General features: G+C 35.6%; 5 protein-coding genes across 9 annotated transcripts in view; 4 read left to right on the forward strand and 1 right to left on the reverse strand.

Moving 5' to 3' along the window:
- The window catches only part of LOC104745975 (nitrile-specifier protein 1-like), a 30,576-nt gene extending 27,019 nt beyond the window's left edge, over positions 1-3,557 (forward strand). The window contains exon 5 of the mRNA XM_010467363.2: positions 3,128-3,557. Coding sequence (XP_010465665.1) covers positions 3,128-3,379 — 252 coding nt within the window. The 3' untranslated portion in view covers positions 3,380-3,557. The remainder of the gene's footprint in view (positions 1-3,127) is intronic.
- LOC109124801 (jacalin-related lectin 33-like) lies at positions 4,932-7,085 on the forward strand. Of its 2 annotated transcripts, XM_010467362.2 has the most exons (5): positions 4,932-4,992; positions 5,069-5,284; positions 5,389-5,835; positions 6,071-6,538; positions 6,648-7,085. In XM_010467362.2, exons 2-5 carry the CDS (start codon positions 5,084-5,086, stop codon positions 6,897-6,899), a joined length of 1,368 nt encoding a protein of 455 aa, XP_010465664.1. In that variant the 5' UTR covers positions 4,932-4,992; positions 5,069-5,083; the 3' UTR covers positions 6,900-7,085. The 2 variants fall into 2 exon arrangements, with proteins under 2 accessions (XP_010465664.1, XP_019092594.1); XM_019237049.1 differs by lacking the exon at positions 4,932-4,992 and having other exon boundaries at positions 5,044-5,284.
- On the forward strand, positions 10,376-12,489 carry LOC104745976 (jacalin-related lectin 33). Of its 2 annotated transcripts, none has more exons than XM_010467364.1 (5): positions 10,376-10,424; positions 10,701-10,862; positions 10,958-11,395; positions 11,474-11,938; positions 12,050-12,489. In XM_010467364.1, the coding sequence occupies exons 2-5, from the start codon at positions 10,716-10,718 to the stop codon at positions 12,299-12,301; spliced, it is 1,302 nt and encodes a 433-aa protein (XP_010465666.1). In that variant the 5' UTR covers positions 10,376-10,424; positions 10,701-10,715; the 3' UTR covers positions 12,302-12,489. The 2 variants fall into 2 exon arrangements, with proteins under 2 accessions (XP_010465666.1, XP_010465668.1); XM_010467366.2 differs by having other exon boundaries at positions 10,404-10,424; positions 10,704-10,862.
- LOC104745978 (jacalin-related lectin 35-like) lies at positions 12,538-14,753 on the reverse strand. 3 transcript variants are annotated; one of them, XM_010467367.2, is made up of 5 exons: positions 14,624-14,744; positions 14,156-14,367; positions 13,603-14,064; positions 13,072-13,521; positions 12,538-12,960 (listed from the first exon to the last, which is right to left on the reverse strand). In XM_010467367.2, exons 2-5 carry the CDS (start codon positions 14,348-14,350, stop codon positions 12,712-12,714), a joined length of 1,356 nt encoding a protein of 451 aa, XP_010465669.1. In that variant the 5' UTR covers positions 14,351-14,367; positions 14,624-14,744; the 3' UTR covers positions 12,538-12,711. The 3 variants fall into 3 exon arrangements, with proteins under 3 accessions (XP_010465669.1, XP_010465670.1, XP_019092595.1); XM_010467368.2 differs by having other exon boundaries at positions 14,156-14,361; positions 14,620-14,744; XM_019237050.1 differs by lacking the exon at positions 13,603-14,064 and having other exon boundaries at positions 14,624-14,753.
- LOC104745979 (probable mitochondrial-processing peptidase subunit alpha-2, chloroplastic/mitochondrial) lies at positions 16,435-19,665 on the forward strand. Its single transcript, XM_010467369.2, has 13 exons — positions 16,435-16,586; positions 16,933-17,178; positions 17,274-17,570; positions 17,663-17,824; positions 17,934-18,101; positions 18,191-18,268; positions 18,347-18,413; positions 18,546-18,643; positions 18,723-18,792; positions 18,885-18,955; positions 19,052-19,101; positions 19,195-19,307; positions 19,394-19,665. The coding sequence occupies exons 1-13, from the start codon at positions 16,548-16,550 to the stop codon at positions 19,438-19,440; spliced, it is 1,506 nt and encodes a 501-aa protein (XP_010465671.1). The 5' UTR covers positions 16,435-16,547; the 3' UTR covers positions 19,441-19,665.

The raw sequence follows: 20,017 nt of genomic DNA on the forward strand, positions 1-20,017 counted from the left end.
TGGGTTCCATGGAAAAGCCACTGATGTGCTTCATCAATTTGGAGGCCATGTCGTCCCCATCACCAACTGATCATGACATCTTTCTTTTGAATTCCATCTAATAAAATATCAGATCCCTTAATCTGTCTTCTAAACACTACCTATGATATTTCTGTTTGAATTTGCGCAAGTGATGTGAATGTTATGTTGTTTTGTTTTCGGTTGGTTTGTAATCCAATTCGTAAAAACTAAAAATGGAAGGTTTGCATAATAATAATAATCTGAAATCGCCATTTTTAAACTCTATCCTTCTATTTCCTAATAATAGTTAATCCTTGGAAAAACAAATTATGCAATATGTGAACTTAACATCAAATTATATTATATTGGCTAGCTTTTGACAAATACGTGTTTATACTTTATACTATCTATAATGGATGGGTTTCTGCGAGGCGGGAAGGCCGGTAAAATCCTTTTCAACATCTATTTGTCCATATGCCATATGATACTAATTCTCCCTGCCAGTATTTAAATTAACATCCTCAACATAAAAAACTTTAAATTCAAAATTTTTGTCTTTTTCAGCTCAAATACATCTTTGCAAATATTAGTAAGTATCAGTATTATATCAAGACCGGATAAATCAAAGCAATGTCTTCATATACTTTTCTTATCATCTTCTTCTTCTCTTCGCAGTTTTGTCTTTACATTCTAGTTTTTATCGATAGCCTTAAGTCTATTGAGATTTTTTTTTTCCCTATTGAGAAGTTAAATTATGCATTACATAATAGGATAGAATAATAAAATTACCACTTGCCCACTTGGGATGGTTTTTTTTGCTTGTGAATTAATGTTTTCTAAAGAAATGGGGTTTACGTTTTTTTTTTTTATTGCCTCTAGCCAGTTTTTATAAGAAAACCTAAATCTTCATCATCTAGATCTTGAATAACACGCGTTGCCGCATTGGAAACACAGCTCACGTCAATGAGATTTGTGTCGACGTACACGTCAAGTTTGAAGTTTTAAAGAAGTATATTATTGAATTGGTAGTCCCTTCGGGGACATCCGATAAAATTGGAACGATACAGAGAAGATTAGTATGGCCCCTGCGTCAGGATGACACGCACAAATCGAGAAATGGTCCAAAAATATTATTGAATTGGTATTGTTAACCATTTTTCTAACCCCAATATGAATAAAATACCACTATTCACGAGCAGGAGACAACGAGATACTTAGGCACAAAACAATATTCTATACGAAACAATATTTAACTCCGATACGTTTGCAATTAGATTCACTTTCCTTTTTATGTTATACGATTTCAAACAGAACGACACCAAAAATGGAAGTCACGAAACTAACCGTTGTGCTCGTTCAAACAGAACAGAAGGCATATCATTATTTATTAAGAAACGTGTACTCCTATCAAATCATGCATACTGAAATTCAACTTATTTGCTTCAGTTACACAACAAAATTTAATATTTTAATGAATCGTGAATCATAAGATTATACGACTGTCTTCTACTAATTAATTACTGCCCTATATTCCAGTAGGTCAATAAATACCCATGCAATTCTTCGTAAATGGATCACCAAACTCTCTCTATCTATCTCTTATCAGGTCAATTCTCATTTTCTCATCTGATACTACTTTTGTAACAAACTTAGCTATAAATAATTTGTGTTCGTAATTACAGGTAATACGAAGGACTAACCAAAAGAAAGATAAAGATGGCTCAAAAGGTGGAAGCACAAGGAGGTAAGGGAGGAGCTGTATGGGATGATGGTGTTTACGACGGCGTTAGAAAGGTGCATGTAGGGCAAAACCAAGATGGTGTGTCGTTTATCAACGTTGTGTACGAAAAGGAATCACAAGAGGTTGTCGGAGGTGAACATGGAAAGAAGTCACTACTTGGAATCGAAACAGTACGTATGTTAAAATGTTTGCATATATGATATATCGATCCGTTATTGTCTTTATTTTGCATAAATTTGCATTGTGTGTTCTTCAAACCACTTGACGCTTAATACTAGGGGTGTACGTTATGACGTGATAAAAGCTCGCGGACCAATCCATTTAAGCCATGTTTAAATTTGGGTCGGATCAAATTCTAATGTTTATTCAGGGATAGGTCTGGTCCGGTCTATATATTTAGGACCAAATTGATCAGATGCATGCCATACCAAACCCGTCAAACCTATCCATTTTTAAAAATAAAATATTTTAGTTAAAAGTATAGAGTGATTTACAAAACCACAAAGACCAAGTAAAACCTAATATTCTTAAAAATGACTAAATTACGCCTAATACAATATAGAATGAAAAATTCAATACAAGTACAATATCCCTACTCAAGAGAGGTATCTTTCTATTGTTGCAGTTTGAGGTGGATGCAGACGACTACATCGTAGCAGTGAAAGTGACCTACGACAAAATATTTGGCTATGAATCCGACGTAATCACATCTATCACCTTCAATACATTCAAGGGAACAACCTCACCACCTTATGGATTGGATACCGAGAACAAGTTTGTACTCGAAGAAAAAAAAGGTGGCAAGAAGTTTGTACTCAAGGGAAAAAAAGGTGGCAAACTTGTTGGATTCCATGGACGTGCAGGCGAAATCATATATGCTCTTGGAGCGTATTTCACAACAACCACAACTCCTTTGGTACCAGCCAAGAAACTACCGGCAGTTGGTGGTGACGGCGGAGCTGCATGGGATGATGGTGCTTACGATGGTGTTAAGAAAGTGTATGTAGGGCAAGACCAAGATGGTATATCAGCCGTAAAGTTTGTGTACAGCATGGGTGCTGAGGATATTGTAGGAGATGAACATGGAAATGATACTCTACTTGGATATGAAGAGGTAATGCTTGCTTTGTTTTTCTTTCATTATGAAGTCTCTAACACATCCCCTCTAGATAATGAGTTTTTTTTTACTTATTTATCTCAGACGTAATCAATCTAACCGTTTAAATGTTATTGAATCGTGAGAAATTGTAGATTTCTAAATTATACTCAACTAGCAATAAGTGGAAAACTCATATTTTATATATTAGTACTGTTGAATTATCTTTGTTTTCGATAATGAACACTTTGACTTATTTAATTGTTTTATTTGGTTTTCATTAACTGCAGTTCCAACTTGACTATCCAAGTGAATACATCATCGCGGTTGAAGGCACATACGATAAAATATTTGGTAGTGAAGCCGAAGTCATAAATATGCTTAGGTTCAAAACTAATAAGCGAACGTCTACACCCTTTGGAATTGAAGCTGGTACAGCCTTCGAGCTCAAAGAAGAAGGTTACAAGATCGTCGGGTTCCATGGAAAAGTCAATGATTTGCTTCATCAGTTTGGAGTCCATGTCCTTCCAATCACAAACTGATCATCACATTCAATCCCACCAAATTTGTCACTTGTGATATCTTGATTGGGTTTTTCTAACTTTTTCTTGTTATGTTTGTTTATGTTATAATAATGTTTTTGAGCATGGTCTCTTCTGTGAAGTTGTTATGTCCTTGATGTTATATGTGATTGGCTTTAATAAAGGTGGTTTGATTCAATTTGTATTACTTGCAAAGTTGCACATAAGGACAAAACCCTATATACGATCATACTCATATATAGATAACATAATGTTAACTATCTTTTTCATTAAAAGTGAAATCTTAATAATCCTTCTAAAACAAAAGCATCAAATGATTTAGATGAAATGATTTAGTATTATTCTTATTATTATATTTTATTATATACACTATTGAATTTTTGACGCTGTCTACTCTTAGATTTTAGAAAAATATGATCTTTTAAATCTCAAATATATTCAACCGATCTCAACTATAAGAATTATTTTCATTGATTTTCATGAATGAATCATATATATTTGAAATAACTAAACTTACGTACGTACTACTATCAGATCATTAATATCAACCACTCAAATCAACTCATTTGCTTCATATTCACAACAATATAATTTTTTTGAAGACNTGCAGTTCCAACTTGACTATCCAAGTGAATACATCATCGCGGTTGAAGGCACATACGATAAAATATTTGGTAGTGAAGCCGAAGTCATAAATATGCTTAGGTTCAAAACTAATAAGCGAACGTCTACACCCTTTGGAATTGAAGCTGGTACAGCCTTCGAGCTCAAAGAAGAAGGTTACAAGATCGTCGGGTTCCATGGAAAAGTCAATGATTTGCTTCATCAGTTTGGAGTCCATGTCCTTCCAATCACAAACTGATCATCACATTCAATCCCACCAAATTTGTCACTTGTGATATCTTGATTGGGTTTTTCTAACTTTTTCTTGTTATGTTTGTTTATGTTATAATAATGTTTTTGAGCATGGTCTCTTCTGTGAAGTTGTTATGTCCTTGATGTTATATGTGATTGGCTTTAATAAAGGTGGTTTGATTCAATTTGTATTACTTGCAAAGTTGCACATAAGGACAAAACCCTATATACGATCATACTCATATATAGATAACATAATGTTAACTATCTTTTTCATTAAAAGTGAAATCTTAATAATCCTTCTAAAACAAAAGCATCAAATGATTTAGATGAAATGATTTAGTATTATTCTTATTATTATATTTTATTATATACACTATTGAATTTTTGACGCTGTCTACTCTTAGATTTTAGAAAAATATGATCTTTTAAATCTCAAATATATTCAACCGATCTCAACTATAAGAATTATTTTCATTGATTTTCATGAATGAATCATATATATTTGAAATAACTAAACTTACGTACGTACTACTATCAGATCATTAATATCAACCACTCAAATCAACTCATTTGCTTCATATTCACAACAATATAATTTTTTTGAAGACTCGTGGATCACGAGATAATATAATAAAATATATCAACTTCTACTCCTAGCTATGAAATAATACTGGCCCATACTCAATGAGATCAATAAATACACATGTATTTCTTCGTAATGATGTATCACTAACTCACTCCCTCTCTTTTTTCAAGTAAACTCTCACTCTCCTCTCTGCTAAAAGTTTTGTAGAGTTTGGTTATAAAAACTAATCGTGTTCGTAATTACAGGTAATATTCCTAAAGATGGCCCAAAAAGTTGAAGTAAAAGGAGGAAAAGGCGGCAACCAATGGGACGATGGATCGGAACACGATGCTGTGACCAAGATTCAGGCCGCAGCAGGCGGGAACGGCATTCAATATGTTAAGTTCGACTATGTTAAGAGCGGAAAAACTGAAGAAGCCCCTCTTCGCGGTGTCAAGGGCCGTAGTATCGCAGCTGACCCGGTTCTTATACTTCTTCCTTGTCCATTGGTCTTCTTCTCTTCTTAGTATATGTATCTATAGTTTCTTTTTAAAGTATTGACAATTTGATATATTGACTTCTACAGTTTGTGATTAACCATCCAGAGGAGCATCTAGTCTCGGTAGAAGGTTGGTATAACCCGGAAGGTCTCATTCAAGGGCTTAAGTTCAAATCCAACAAGAAGACTTCTGATGTCATTGGATACGAAGATGGTACTCCATTTAGTCTCCAAGTTCAAGACAAGAAGATCATTGGCTTTCATGGGTTTGCCGGAGATTATGTCCACTCTCTAGGAGCTTACTTTGCTCCATTATTAACTTCCAGTACTCCTTTGACCTCTCCTATCAAGCAAGATGCAGGGGGAGGTACCGGAGGAGCCTCATGGGATGATGGTGTACACGATGGCATTAGAAAGGTGCATGTAGGGCAAGGACAAGATGGTGTGTCGTCTATCAATATCGTGTACAAGAAGGGTTCTCAGGAGGTTGAAGGAGGTGAACATGGAAAGAAAACGCTTCTTGGATTTGAAACGGTATGTATCATATTTGCTTCCACTCGTCAATATATAGTTTGCTTAACTTTGCATTATTAATTCTTCAAACTACTTAACACTTAATAGTACGAACGTTATGGTGGGATAACTAAAAGCTTGCGGACCAAGTGACCAACCTAGTTAAGATTGGGTCTGACCAGTTTTTAAGCTTTGGAAAATGAGAACCAATTAACGTCTCTACTAACAAGAGGTATCTTTGTATTGTTGTACGTAGTTTGAGGTTGATGAAGACGACTACATCGTAGCAGTGCAGGTGACCCACGACAAAGTATATGGCCAAGACTCTGAGATCATCACATCTCTTACCTTCTATACATTCAAGGGTAAAACCTCTCCACCCTATGGGTTGGAAACCGAAAAGAAGTTTTTACTCAAGGACAAAAATGGTGGAAAACTTGTTGGGTTCCATGGACGTGCTGGTGAAGCTCTAAATGCTCTTGGAGCATATTTTGCTACAACCACAACTCCTTTGACTCCTTTGACGCCTCCTCCCAAGAAACTATTGGCAATTGGTGGTAATAAAGGAACTGCATGGGACGATGGTGCTTACGATGGTGTTAAGAAAGTGTACGTAGGACAAGCCCAAGATGGTGTATCTGTCGTTAAGTTCGTGTACGACAAAGACGCTCAGGATATCGTCGGAAGTGAACATGGAAAGAGTACTTTACTTGAATTCGAGGAGGTACTTAGATTTTATTTTATATCAAAATATATTTTATATTTAACAATAAAAGAAAAACAATTAGCGATGAGCATATTTGTTTATATTATTTGGCTTCTTTGGATTGCAGTTTGAGCTTGATTATCCAAGTGAATACATCACCGCAGTTGAAGTCACATACGATAAAATCTTTGGGAGTGAAGACGTAGTCATAACTATGCTTAAGTTCAAGACTAATAAGAAAACGTCTTCTCCCTTTGGACTTGAAGCTGGCACAGCCTTCGCACTCAAAGAGGAAGGCCACAAGATCGTCGGGTTCCATGGAAAAGCCAGCGAGTTGCTTCATCAGTTTGGAGTCCATGTTATGCCGATCACCAACTGATCACATGACATCTTTCTCTTTCGCTTTCATTGATTTTGTTATGGTCTCTTGAATAAGTTGATATACCCATAATGGTTCTGTTTGGCTGTGTTTAAATGTTTTCAAGCATTCTCTTGAATTTATGATATTGGTCATGCCACAATGTGATATGTTATCGATTTTAATAAAGGTAGCTGATTAGATACATACTAATTGCACATTAATTTCCATTGTGAACAACGGTCCATATAAAAGTCGCTCCAAGTTTGTTTAGCGTTATAACTTATAACGTTTTACTAAATTAAATTTTGTATAATATATACGTGCAACCCCCATATGATGATGATATCAGTATAATTAAGTTCAATCTTGTCTTTATATACTTTCTTTTAACATATAGATCTATTGTTATTTAATTTCTTCAAATTATTAGATATCATGTACAGACATGACCAAAAAAACAAAAAACAAAAAAGCCTGACATATAAACTGTATGTTCCTGGAAAGAAAATCGCAGGAGTTGTTGGGTTTGCTAATTACAACCATTTAAAAGATATAAGAAGATCAAGCTGTGCGCATTGATGCTAACAGTGTTGAGTGGTACGTGTGGAATTTTGGTAAATGTTGACGGTTCAAAGTGATTTTAGTTTCACGCTTTGTTATTATTAGACTTTAGCTTTTCTAATATGTTATCAAACGTCGAGTATCATCTTTGATATCATTTTGCGAAAAAACCGCACTATTATATAATGCAATGTCATTGAACATTATTGATGTGTACTTTTGGGGGTAAATTTTACTTTGACTTTCTTGGTAATTTTGGGTCATCTGGTCGGCATTGAATTGGTGCAATAACTATTAGACATGCATGAACTTCGCGTTACCAAAGTATCTGAGTTCTTCGACTAACAATCCAACCAACCAGAAAGACATAGTACAGTCTAAATCCGGTTTCTCATATGCGCATGTGACGTTGTTGCTATTAGGAGTCAAACCCATAAATAACAAGTTAAGCCTTATTTCATGTTCAGCTATCACTAGATAACATGTTTGGACTATTTATTGGTTATGCTTGTTTAATTTTTCAGCATTTTTTTAAGAACTATTTAGGATTCTTTCACTTGTCTTTTGTGTGTGAAATAAGTAAGATATTTCCAAAGTTGACATCATGGAATGAATCCACTGGCATGGGATAGACTCCCTCCAACTTATAGTGAATTGGCCTGTAGGTCTACAAGCCGGCCCATGTAAATGATGTAATACTAATCTAGGATTTTCCCATGTTTAATGGAGTTTACAATATTAGAGGGAGTATTCAACTTGATGTTTTAAGGATTTTGCAGGATTTAAATATTTTAGAATTTTGAAAGATTTTAGTAAGTTTTTAGGAGATTTGATTGTGTTTTATAGTTTTCTATGAGATTGGACTATTAAACTTTGGGTGATTTTAAAATATTTTACAACACAACACCAAAAGAAAATCAGATCAATAGTTGGAACTATGTCCTCAGTTCATGTACGATGGTGATGGTGATGTTTTTTTTTTCTTTGTATCCAAATAATAATCTGATCGAACTCTTCGTGAACTCAAGAGAGATTACTTATACCCAGAAACTGATCTAAACCAATAGAATTCATTGTCCCTTAACTTTGCCTCTAGTGATGCTGCAGCAAACCCAGGAAACTCGACGGCTCAGGCTGAGACTGGTGGAAAAGGTGGCTGATGATTGGCGGCGATTTTTTGCTCTTTGTTTTTTCACTAAAATCTTTCAAAATTCCACTTCTATAGGTATGATTTTGATTGTCATACTTTTCAACTAAAAAACAAAAAAAAGTCTCTTAAAATTATTCAAAGAAGCAAGTTTTAAAAAAATTGTGATATATTGAATAACAAGATATTTCAAGTAGTTTTTAAAAATCACTAATTGAATAACAAGAGATTATGTATTATTTTAATAAATCTTAAGTTGAATAACATAGAATTTCAGAATATTTTTTAAAATCTTAAATTGAATAACAAAGGATTTTAAGAATACTCTAAAATCTTTTACAATGTCAAATTCAATACCCCTCTTAATTTTGGGGTTACCATTTTCTAATTGAGTTTACCATATTATTCGGATCAGACGCGTAAGGAGACCTGATCCATAGACGTCCCACGAGATTAGTTAGACTAGACGTGCTCAAAGTGTGATAATGTATTTTTTAAGCGTAAAAAAATTCTTGTCATACCAATATAAATAAAAGCCACGAGACCCACGAGTCGCATTTTTTAATGTATATTTTATACCTTGTTTGTATATCGGGTTATCTGGAAGATTAATTAAGAAGATTTCCAACTGTATTTCCTAAAATCAATGATTTAAAGTAGTCGTTTAGGAGTGTTCAATCCAATTAGATGTGTTAATCTAAAAATTAAGACTGTCATTTGAAATACATTAGATTTATAACACTTGAATTGTTTCGTTAATTTTCTTGATTTCTTTTAAGAAAACATCGACGTACAATTTACTTACCGAATAACAACGTTTAGATCTCCATACTCGAAAATCGAATCAGTAAAAAAAAGTTATACGTTAAAATATCATATCATATTCGATCAAATAAAGCATTACGCTTCCGAAGTCCACCAAGTTAACGACTGTGCAAAATGAGGAAGCTTCAGAAGTATGGAATTTAAAACTGAAACTCAAGTTGCTCAAATGATTGTATAAAATTAACATGTGACAACGAACTCTATATTGTTATTTAGCCATGCAATGCACGATCAATTTATGAAATAATTAAGGAAATGATAGATCACTGTAATTCAATTCCAACGTGTCACCATCTTCACTACTCATGTAGTCATGTTCTCGCTCTCTCAATATTAGGTATATTCGTTGATATGGTTTATTTCATATTTTGCTAATAAATTGTTCCAAGTACATGTACAATTTACAAAGAAGACCTTTTATCAAAAAAAGAAAAGAAAAAAAGGAAAGAAGTATATACACAAGAATAAATAATTTATAGATGAAGAAATTATTATATAAAGAAAACATATCATGATATATATTTAATAGAGAATTATATGTGTATAAACCTATAAAAACATCCGAATAAAATTTGGAAAATTGGGTTAAAAAGGTATTATTATTGCCTTTGCAACTTTGATAGTTCCCATTTTTGGCAAGTTGTCTTTTAGACAAACGAGCTTTGTTTATTCAATCTAATTATAGTATATATTCCGAATTCGTCAATCTACAGTATAACAATTTTTCATGGGTAGAAGAAAAGTTACAAGAAAGCTACAGTATTACTGATTTGATTTGGTGAGGATACGAGCGATTATTACAAACTTATATATGCACCAACATTATTAATTTTAAGTTAAAAAAAATTATTAATTTTATATTGGCCATGTGGTACGTAAATGTTATGATATTTTAAAAATAAAATAATAACTAAGCTCCATATATATATATATAGATCTAGCGTTAGCCTCTCTTCTTCACACACCTAATCTCTTCATCTCTTCATCACAGTCATAGTCTCTACAAACAGGTTATTCATCTCCATCTCTCTCTTTTATCTATGTATGTCACCTATCTGTTTTCTGAAAATTATATGAATCAATCAATTGATCTTTTCCTGTCTCGATTGTCTCACATAATCAATTTGACTCTTGATCGCATAATACAAAGATAGTTGACCAACAAGCCGAATCGGTATTGACCGACTTAAAAACACATGAGTTAGAACTAGAACCGGTTTGGTATTAACTTTGCTTTATTATATAGTACGTGTTTATTAATTTTGGTTATACAATATCCATAATAGAAGCCAGGCGGAACGATGTCTTGGGACGATGGATCGCACGCAAAAGTGAAGAAAGTGCAGCTTACGTTCGATGACATCATTTACTCAATCCAGGTCACGTACGATGGAACCACCGCTCTTCAATCCCAGCTTCGCGGCTCCGTTGGTCCCAAATCTGCCGAGGTTAGTCCCCAAAAAAAATTAAAAAAAAAGTCTTCATCATTAATTTATGTAAACATAAGATTAACGTTTAATTTCATATATATAAAATCACTCAGTTCATTTTGGATTCGGACGAGTACATAACGGCCCTTTCCGCTTACGGCAAAACGATTGGTACAGAAGAGGTCATAACGGCGTTGACTTTCACAACAAACAAGAGAACTCTTGGACCTTACGGTACCAAATCCGGTTTCCAGATTTCTGCTCCGGAGGCCACCGGTAAACAGATCGCTGGTTTCCTTGGCACCAGTGGCAATGTTCTCAACTCCATCGATGTTCACTATGCTCCCGTACCAACCCCCGTGAAGAAGTTGGAAGCAAAGGGTGGTGAGACTGGAGCTGTATGGGACGATGGTCATCACGACGATATTAAAAAGGTTTACGTAGGACAAGGCCAAGATGGTGTAGCAGCTGTCAAGTTTGAATACATTAATGGTTCTGTGGTCGTCATTGGAAATGAACATGGGAAAAGCACAATGCTTGGATTCGAAGAGGTACACAAAAACATATTTATATTGGTTTTTGCCTTTTCAACAAGTTTCAGTATTCAAGATACATTTTCGTCTGTGCAGTTTGAGCTTGAAACAGGTGAATACATAACATCCATGGAAGGAACCTACGACAAAATCTTCGGAACTGATAGTGCTGTCGTGACAATGCTTATCTTCAAGACTACCAAAAACAAAACATATGGACCGTTTGGGCTTGAAGGTAGCACACATTTTGAATTCAAGCAGGTAGGTTTCAAGATTGCTGGGTTCCATGGACGAGCTGGTGAGTCTATCAATGCTATTGGAGTTTATTTAGCTCCATTAGGCATCATCCCTTTGACTCCTGCAACACCATCCAAAAAGCTTGAAGCATTTGGTAGTGAGGGAGGAACTCTATGGGATGATGGTGTTTTCGACGGTGTGAGAAAAGTGTCTGTAGGACAAGCACAAGATGGTATAGGAGTTGTCCAGTTTGTGTATGGGAAAGGATCTGAAGTTGTAGTAGGACAAGAACGTGGAAAAACCACATTGCTTGGATTTGAAGAGGTACACTAAATCAGTTTCTGCTTCTTTAATATTTTAACCGTATAGGTTTTGTTTTTTTGTCCTTTTAACAAGTTTCAGTTTTGTTATTGTTTTGTGTTCCCTTAATTGCAGTTGGAGCTTGACTATCCAAGTGAATACATTACGGCAGTTGAAGGCACCTACGATGTAATCTTTGGGAGTGAAAGTCAAGTTTTAACTATGCTTAGGTTCAAGACTAATAGGCAAACCTCTATTCCCTTTGGACTTGAAGCTGGCACACCCTTTGTACTCAAAGAGGAAGGCCACAAGATCGTTGGCTTCCATGGAAGAGCCGGTGATCTGCTTCACAAATTTGGCGCCCATGTCCTGCCAATCACCAACTAATCATCATGGAAATCTTAAATATCTTTTGATGATTGTTAATTTATAAAACTTTGAATAAGCTGATTCTACTTTACTTATTTCTTGTTGGTTTACTGCTTTAAATGTTTCAAGTCTTGTGTCTTTGGGTTGTTGTTCTGTCTTTGATGGATTTTGTGATCCAGTATAATAAAAGAAGTTTGTTCAAAGTATTACCCTAGTTCCTTGAATTATATATGTAGCACTTTATAGAAACGAAATGGTTTTAAAACCACAACGAAGAAACCTCTTTATTTAGATTGGAATCGATGCAACACTAACATACATCACTCTTGACTCTTGAGAAAAAAACAAATACAGCACCAGACAACACAACTCCATAAACTCACAACATAGTCTTATTAGAATTCTCGGGATATCAGATTGGTTCCACATCAGTTAGCTATGGGCGCAACATTGACTCCAAGTTTGTAAAGATAGTTACCAGCTTGTCCATAGAAACCAACGATCTTGTAGTCTTTCTTCTCCAGCACGAATTCAGTTCCTCCCTCGAGTCCATACGGGAAAGATGTTCTCTTGTTTGTCTTGAACTTAAGCGAGATGATGGCCGGCGCTTCTACACCATAAATCTTGTCATAGTAGCCCGACACAGCTATGATATATTCATCTGGTCCTAGCAAAAACTGCACATTTTGCAACCAAATTCAAAATTCAAGACTTTAAGCTAGGTTTTAAAATAACTTTAACGAAAGACAAGATTTGAAGATGAAATCAAGAAGAAGAAGGAAAAAAACCTCCTCTGCCCCAAGCAATGACTTCTTCCCGTGATCACTTCCAAGGACAGGCTTTGATGCCTTTTCATAGTCAGCCTTGAAATAAGTCACACAAGAGTCACCTTGTCCAACATATATCTTCTTGACACCGTCGTGAACACCATCATCCCAAGCAACTCCACCATCTCCTCCTTGTGCTGGAATAGTATTGGAAGATGGAGTCAATGGTGTGGACGAAGGAACAATATAAACTCCTAAAGAATGGATCAGATTGCTCGAACTTCCATGGAATCCAACTATCTTGCCGCCTCCTAGCTCAGCATCTTCTCCAGAGGTTAGTCCAAACGGCTGAGAAGTTTTACCCTTGAACGTCTTGAATACAAGAGCTGTGATGATCTCTGTTGGTGACACGAAAAGTTTCTCGTAGAAAACTTTCACAGATGTGATGTAGTCTTCCGGATCAATGTCAAACTGCAAACCCCATCAACATTATTTGAAAAAGAAAAAAATTAACAATCTTGTGCAATAACAAGAACACAAACTATTATGTACCTCCTCTGTTCCAAGTAGTGTCTTCTTCCCATGTTCAAATGATACAATCTTACCATCTTTCTCGTAATCAAACTTGACATAAACCACACCAGAGTCACCTTGTCCGACATAAACTTTCTTTACATTGTCGTAAGCACCACCATCGTCCCATACATCTCCTCCACGGCCACCTTGAGCTTCCAATTTGGTTGGAGCACCTGATACCGGCGAAGTCACCGGCGTGGTTGATGGTATTATATAAGCTCCTAAAGAATGGATCAAATGGCTTGAACTTCCATGGAATCCAACGATCTTGCCACCTCCTAGCTCAGCTTCTTGTCCAGAGACTAATCCAAAAGGCTGAGAAGTTTTGCCTTTGAATGTCTTAAATATTAGAGCCGTGACGATCGCTACCGGTGATCCAAAGAGCTTCTCGTAGTAAAATTTCACTGACGTGATGTAATCTTCTGGATCAAGCACAAACTATCAAAGGAAAGAAAAAAAAATATGATCAGTTAGCGACAAAGAAACTCTCTAATAACAAGAAAGAAAGAAAGAAAAAAATGTTATCTACCTCCTCTGTTCCAAGTAGTGTCATCTTCCCATGTTCGGAGGATACGATTTTGCCGTCTTTCTCGTAATCAAACTTGACGTAAACCACACCAGAATCACCTTGACCAGCATACACTTTCTTGACGTTTTCGTAAGCACCACCATCGTCCCATTCTTCTCCTCCACGACCACCTTGCGCTTCCAATTTTGTCGCCATTTTTTTCTTCTCTTAACCTATAGTTTTCGTAACCATTTAAGAAACTGTAAACGTAAAACCACTATAGCAAAAGAGTCATGAACATACACTAATTCAAGCACGTTCATGATGATGAAACTAATCTAAGTGGAGGACTATCAACCTTAGCTTCCACTAAAACATCTCTAAACAATATTATCATGTTCTCCTAAGTTCATATTTTATATTTTCCTAACTAGTAAAAATATTGAAAAAAAAAAAAAAGAAAGGAGTAAAAATGAAGAGAGAAATAACCTTTGGATGTGAGAAATGGAGATGAAGATATTATTAATGTTTGGGATTTTGTTGTATAAACACTCTTGAATATGAACATTAATTTTTTTTGCGTTTTTTTTCTATTCATTCACCATTGTTAACTACTTTCTTTTTTTCGGAAAAGCTTCATAGTTTAACCAACTCGTGCTTCACGAGGGATGAATGTTTTAATTAGTTAGAAATGTTCACCAAACAACATTGAACAGTGAACATATGGTATTTTGCATGACAAAAATATAACATTTTTTTTTTCTTTGATAAAAAATAATCTTTTTTTTTTACCTAAATTTAATTCATGGCTCCGTAATAGAGATTGATATAGACTATAGTTCGTGGCATTTGAGTTACAAAAGCACCTCATGACATGAACACAATGGCTCATGGCTGGTCGTAAAACTCACATGATTCATCTATGTCTCAAATCCCCCAATAATGGTTAATGAATATAAAAAAATGGCTCATGGCTCCGTTCATCACATGGACGTCAAAAATGTTTATTTTTTTCTGTTTTAGTTTTAAAATCTAAATTTAACCAATCAAGTTAAATCGATTTTATAAACTGAAAAATACTTACATCCTATTTTACGGAATTTTTTGTTCTTTTTGGTAAGTCACAGAAGTCTTCACATCCATTAGGAAAGCCAATTTGCCCCCAAATCATGTCAACTCAAGTCTCAACGTTGGTTAGTATATATGTTTGCAGTGAGTTGAGCGTAGCGTTGTGTCTAATATTGCGTGGTAATCATACATTTGTTTTCGAAATAATTTACCAACAAAATTCGATCGACGTCCAACAAGATTTACCGGACAAAATCATAAGAACAATATTTCTTTAGGCTTATTTTTGTTTTTACATACATTTTTTATCAATCTTATTCTTATGTATATTTTTACTTTTACGTGATAAACTAAAAAAAATAAAAGGTTAAAACTATTGTGATACTCGTTTTTTACTATACTGAAAGGTGAAAGCTATGATGACTTCGACATATTCCTCCACTTGGATTAGTTTTTTCTTTTCTTTTTCTTTTGACTTCAAACACTCCATTATATTAAGATTAAAGGAATACAAGCTTCCCTTTAAGGAAAACTAAACATACCTATAAACTTATACAGGAGGATAAATAACTTAGACATGTTGTCAGGCCCGACTCAAACTTTTGGTTGACCCGGTGCTATCATGAGAAAAGGACCCTAAATATAATCTCAAAAAAATTACATTTCTTAGTTCTGTTCGAAAAGCTTCTTAGTTCTGTTCAAAAAAAAAATTTGGGCCTTTGGACCCGGTGCTGCTGCACCGCTCGCACATGTCCAGAGCCGGGGCTGCATGTTGTACTCAAAGACAGCAACCAAACTTTAAAACTATACATGAAACCAAAAACACTACAAGCTAAATAAAAGGGATCCAAAGTCCTGAAGATAACGAGTTCCCACACAGGGTAAGGCCACTAGGAATATTGGTGGATAGCAGTCCATTGCCAAATGAAATGACTAGGGGCTGATAATGACCAGCTCGCTGATCGCATAACGACACATTGCCCCACTTGGATTAATAGCTGATGGAAAAAAGTAAAAAAAAAAAAGTGTATCGTATGCCCCCACTCGGTGATAATGATTAATGAGTATCCGATTTTCTCCCACTCATGAAATTGAAATATACACCATTACATTTCATGGGTTTTAAATTCGTTTTTAATATAAACTCTCTGGGCCGGAATTATTGGGCCCATAATAGTAAGATCCAGTCAACGTAATTAGAAAGCCTTTATCGTTGGCTTCTCTCTCTCTCTCTCCTCTCTCTCTATTCAGCTCTGACTCGGCCTTTCTCTCTGTCTCTGTCTTCTCCCGTCGTCAGCAACAAACGCCGGTACTCATCTGACCGATCTAGGGTTTCTCAGTCACCATGTACCGCATGGCAGCTTCACGAACTAAGGCCCTTAAGGTCATTGTCTTACTCCAACTTTTACCATTAAATTTGTTTTTTTTTTTTAGGAAAACGCTTGAGTTTTGTGTGAACAATTTGTATGTATGGATATGGATTAAAAGGTCTCATAGATTCTTATAGATCTTGATTCAGCTTTATCTTTATGGTTTCATGCTCTTTAAGATTTAGTAAATGATCTCTGTTTCCAAAGTTTTAATTTTTATCAATGTTAAATTGTCAATCTTTAGTTTTAGATTTTCCTACATTTTGGATGAAAAGTATCTATCTTGCAATCAATTAGCCATCTTTTTGGTCCCTATTGAGACAAAAGCTTAACAATGCATAGGATTTGTGTGTGTTACAGGGCATTCTTAACCACAATTTGCGGGCTTCTCGCTATGCAAGTTCTAGTGCTGTTGCAGCGAGTTCTTCTTTGAAACCAGGTTTCTTCAGCTGGCTAACTGGGGGCTCCTCTAGTTCGCTTCCTCCTATGGACATTCCCTTGGCTGGTGTCTCACTTCCACCACCACTCGCTGATCATGTTGCCCCTGAAAAACTTAAGACCACTACTCTTTCCAATGGTCTTAAAATAGCCACTGAGATGTCTTCGGTGAGTGCTTCTTTTTTAAGTAATCCCCTACATCAACTTCTTGGTGAAACTATTGAGATTGCAAAGTGGTTTATGTTTTGTGAATTTTTTTTTAGAATCCAGCGGCTTCCATTGGTTTATACGTTGACTGTGGTTCGATTTATGAGACGCCTTATTCCCGTGGAGTGACACACTTGCTTGAAAGGATGGCTTTCAAGAGTACATTGAACAGAAGCCATTTTCGCCTTGTAAGGGAGATTGAGGCTATGGGAGGTAATACTTCAGCCTCTGCATCACGAGAGCAGATGGGTTACACAATCGATGCTCTCAAAACCTATGTTCCTGAAATGGTTGAAGTGCTTATTGATAGTGTGAGGAACCCTGCTTTCTTGGATTGGGAAGTGAATGAAGAGGTAATAAATGTCATGTTGCATTGATCTCACTAAAACCAAAGGAAAACTTCTTTCTTTTGACATTTCAGTTCCTATCGTTTTCCTTCTGGCAGCTCAGAAAAATGAAGGTGGAGATTGGAGAATTTGAAAAGAATCCTATGGGCTTTCTCTTGGAGGCGGTTCATTCTGCTGGTTACTCTGGGGCTCTGGCAAATCCGTTGTACGCACCTGAATCTATTGCATTGACTGGAGACGTCTTGGAGGAGTTTGTTTCTGTAAGAACCTTTAAGACAAGAGATAATTGCATTCTTCTCTGGAATTAGTAATATTAGCTTTTGATTTCGTGTAAGTGGCTTTCTTCTCATTTAGTATTGGAAATTTCAGGAGAATTACACTGCTTCACGAATGGTACTAGCAGCTAGTGGAGTTGACCATGAAGAACTTCTAAAAGTGGTTGAGCCATTACTTTCTGACCTTCCTAATGTAACACGAGCAGCGGAGCCAAAGTCTCAATATGTCGGTGGAGATTTCCGTAAACTTACTGGTGGAGAGGTGCTAATATGATTTATATATGTTGTGTTCCTTTCAATGTGCTTCTTTGAGTGTTCCTCATTTCTTTCTTCTTTTTGTCTCATTCTCAGGCTACACATTTTGCACTCGCTTTTGAAGTGCCAGGATGGAATAACGAGAAGGAAGCTATTATTGCAACTGTTCTTCAGGTGACTAACTCAAATACTTATACTTGATCTTTCACATGCTAAGATAATAATGGTGGAAGATGTAATTCTTCTTATTAGATGCTTATGGGAGGAGGTGGCTCATTCTCTGCGGGAGGCCCTGGAAAGGGAATGCACTCTTGGCTCTGTAAGTCTCTGGATGTGTTTCTTTTACTAGTGGCTCCTTCTAGTGTTTTAAACTCTCATGTTTTTTTTATCGTAAGTTCATTAGTTAGTCATGATGATGATAAACATGATAATCCTTATTGTCTGGATGCAGATCTTCGCATTTTGAACGAATATCCGGAGGTTCAATCATGCACAGCATTCAGTAGCGTCTTTAACAATACCGGATTATTTGGAATCTATGGTTGCACGGTGAGTTAAGTTAGCACCGTTTAAGCACGGTATTTGGAATCTATGGTTGCTTACAAGTTACAATTATTTTGGGTTGCAGACTCCTGACTTTGCTTCGAGAGGAATTGAATTAGTAGCTGATGAAATAAAAGCTGTTGCTGAAGGACGAGGTTTTTTAAATTTTCTTTTAAGATTTCTTCCTCTTCTATTGTTGAAACTTACATATATAAACCATACTATTTTACTTTGGTTTTTTTGGCAGTTGATCAGAAACATCTTGATCGGGCCAAGGCAGCAACGAAATCTGCGATTCTGATGAATCTTGAATCTCGGGTAGGTTCACTCATAACTTTCCACCTCTTCTTTTTAAGCCATGAGTGTGAGACTTTATAATGGAGTTTTAAATTGTTTTGTGTGATTTGCTTGCAGATGATTGCAGCAGAAGACATAGGTAGACAGATACTTACATACGGAGAGAGGTACATATACACACGTACCAACCTTTAAACTGGTTATTAGTAACCAGACATTTCTCTAACCGTGTTTTATGTTTTTACCTAACACATTTGCAGGAAACCAGTTGACCAATTCTTAACGACAGTAGACGAACTCACCTTAAAGGACATTGCAGATTTCACTAGCAAGGTTATAACAAAGCCTTTGACTATGGCATCTTTCGGAGAAGGTAATGAGCAATACAATCATCTCACTTTTTCACCCTCAACATTGCAAACTTAATCCAATTTTTCTTGTGTTTGGTTTGGTGTACAGTGTTGAAAGTTCCAAGCTATGACTCCGTAAGCAAAAGATTTCATTGAAGCAATAAGATCTTTTGCATAAGAAGATAGTAGAGTTTGGGACCTGTAAAATAAAGAAGGAAAGCCTTTTTTTTTTTGGAGATATCTCACAAGTTTTTTTTGTCTCCAATCTCTATTTTCTTTGCTTATTTTTGTCTCTTCAGTTCGTGAATAATGTGGATTGATACGTTTACCAACTTTTTCCATCTTCAGTATCAATTTAAAAATGTTGGGAAACATAGGCCACTAAAGATAGAGCAAGTCTAAATACATAAAATATTTTCAAAGTAGTAGTAACATTATGATGAATACAATTCTAAACTATGATTAAGGTGCTTAATTACAGAAAACCTTAATAAAAAAGGCTATATGAGGGAATCTTTTAGGCAGATTACGAGGTAAATTATTTTACTGCTTATCAAAAGCCGTTGATGTGTTATTTTATTCTAAGTTTTGGGTTTCAGAAGAACGAATATGATGACGTAAACACGTATCGGCATGAACCAATCATATCCCGTGGTTGTTTTAAAAAATGATTACTATTAGATATAGTCATATACTAGTAGAAAACATTACAAAAAAAAAGATTTTGAAAAAA

This window comes from Camelina sativa, chromosome 15 (genome assembly GCF_000633955.1).
Source record: "Camelina sativa cultivar DH55 chromosome 15, Cs, whole genome shotgun sequence".
Classification (NCBI taxonomy): domain Eukaryota; kingdom Viridiplantae; phylum Streptophyta; class Magnoliopsida; order Brassicales; family Brassicaceae; genus Camelina; species Camelina sativa.

What these genes read in the sequence shown, in the direction of transcription:
- LOC109124801 (XM_010467362.2), top strand. Translation starts at nt 5,084, where the DNA reads ATGGCCCAAAAAGTTGAAGTAAAAGGAGGAAAAGGCGGCAACCAATGG. An exon ending in CGCTTCTTGGATTTGAAACG is followed by an intron (nt 5,836 to 6,070) that starts GTATGTATCATA and finishes TGTTGTACGTAG; the next exon opens with TTTGAGGTTGATGAAGACGA. An exon ending in CTTTACTTGAATTCGAGGAG is followed by an intron (nt 6,539 to 6,647) that starts GTACTTAGATTT and finishes TTTGGATTGCAG; the next exon opens with TTTGAGCTTGATTATCCAAG.
- LOC104745976 (XM_010467364.1), top strand. Translation starts at nt 10,716, where the DNA reads ATGTCTTGGGACGATGGATCGCACGCAAAAGTGAAGAAAGTGCAGCTT. An exon ending in CAATGCTTGGATTCGAAGAG is followed by an intron (nt 11,396 to 11,473) that starts GTACACAAAAAC and finishes TCGTCTGTGCAG; the next exon opens with TTTGAGCTTGAAACAGGTGA. An exon ending in CATTGCTTGGATTTGAAGAG is followed by an intron (nt 11,939 to 12,049) that starts GTACACTAAATC and finishes CCTTAATTGCAG; the next exon opens with TTGGAGCTTGACTATCCAAG.
- LOC104745978 (XM_010467367.2), bottom strand. Translation starts at nt 14,350, where the DNA reads ATGGCGACAAAATTGGAAGCGCAAGGTGGTCGTGGAGGAGAAGAATGG. An exon ending in CACTACTTGGAACAGAGGAG is followed by an intron (nt 14,065 to 14,155) that starts GTAGATAACATT and finishes TTCCTTTGATAG; the next exon opens with TTTGTGCTTGATCCAGAAGA. An exon ending in CACTACTTGGAACAGAGGAG is followed by an intron (nt 13,522 to 13,602) that starts GTACATAATAGT and finishes TGGGGTTTGCAG; the next exon opens with TTTGACATTGATCCGGAAGA.
- LOC104745979 (XM_010467369.2), top strand. Translation starts at nt 16,548, where the DNA reads ATGTACCGCATGGCAGCTTCACGAACTAAGGCCCTTAAG. An exon ending in TTATTGCAACTGTTCTTCAG is followed by an intron (nt 18,269 to 18,346) that starts GTGACTAACTCA and finishes TCTTCTTATTAG; the next exon opens with ATGCTTATGGGAGGAGGTGG. An exon ending in TATGGCATCTTTCGGAGAAG is followed by an intron (nt 19,308 to 19,393) that starts GTAATGAGCAAT and finishes TTTGGTGTACAG; the next exon opens with TGTTGAAAGTTCCAAGCTAT.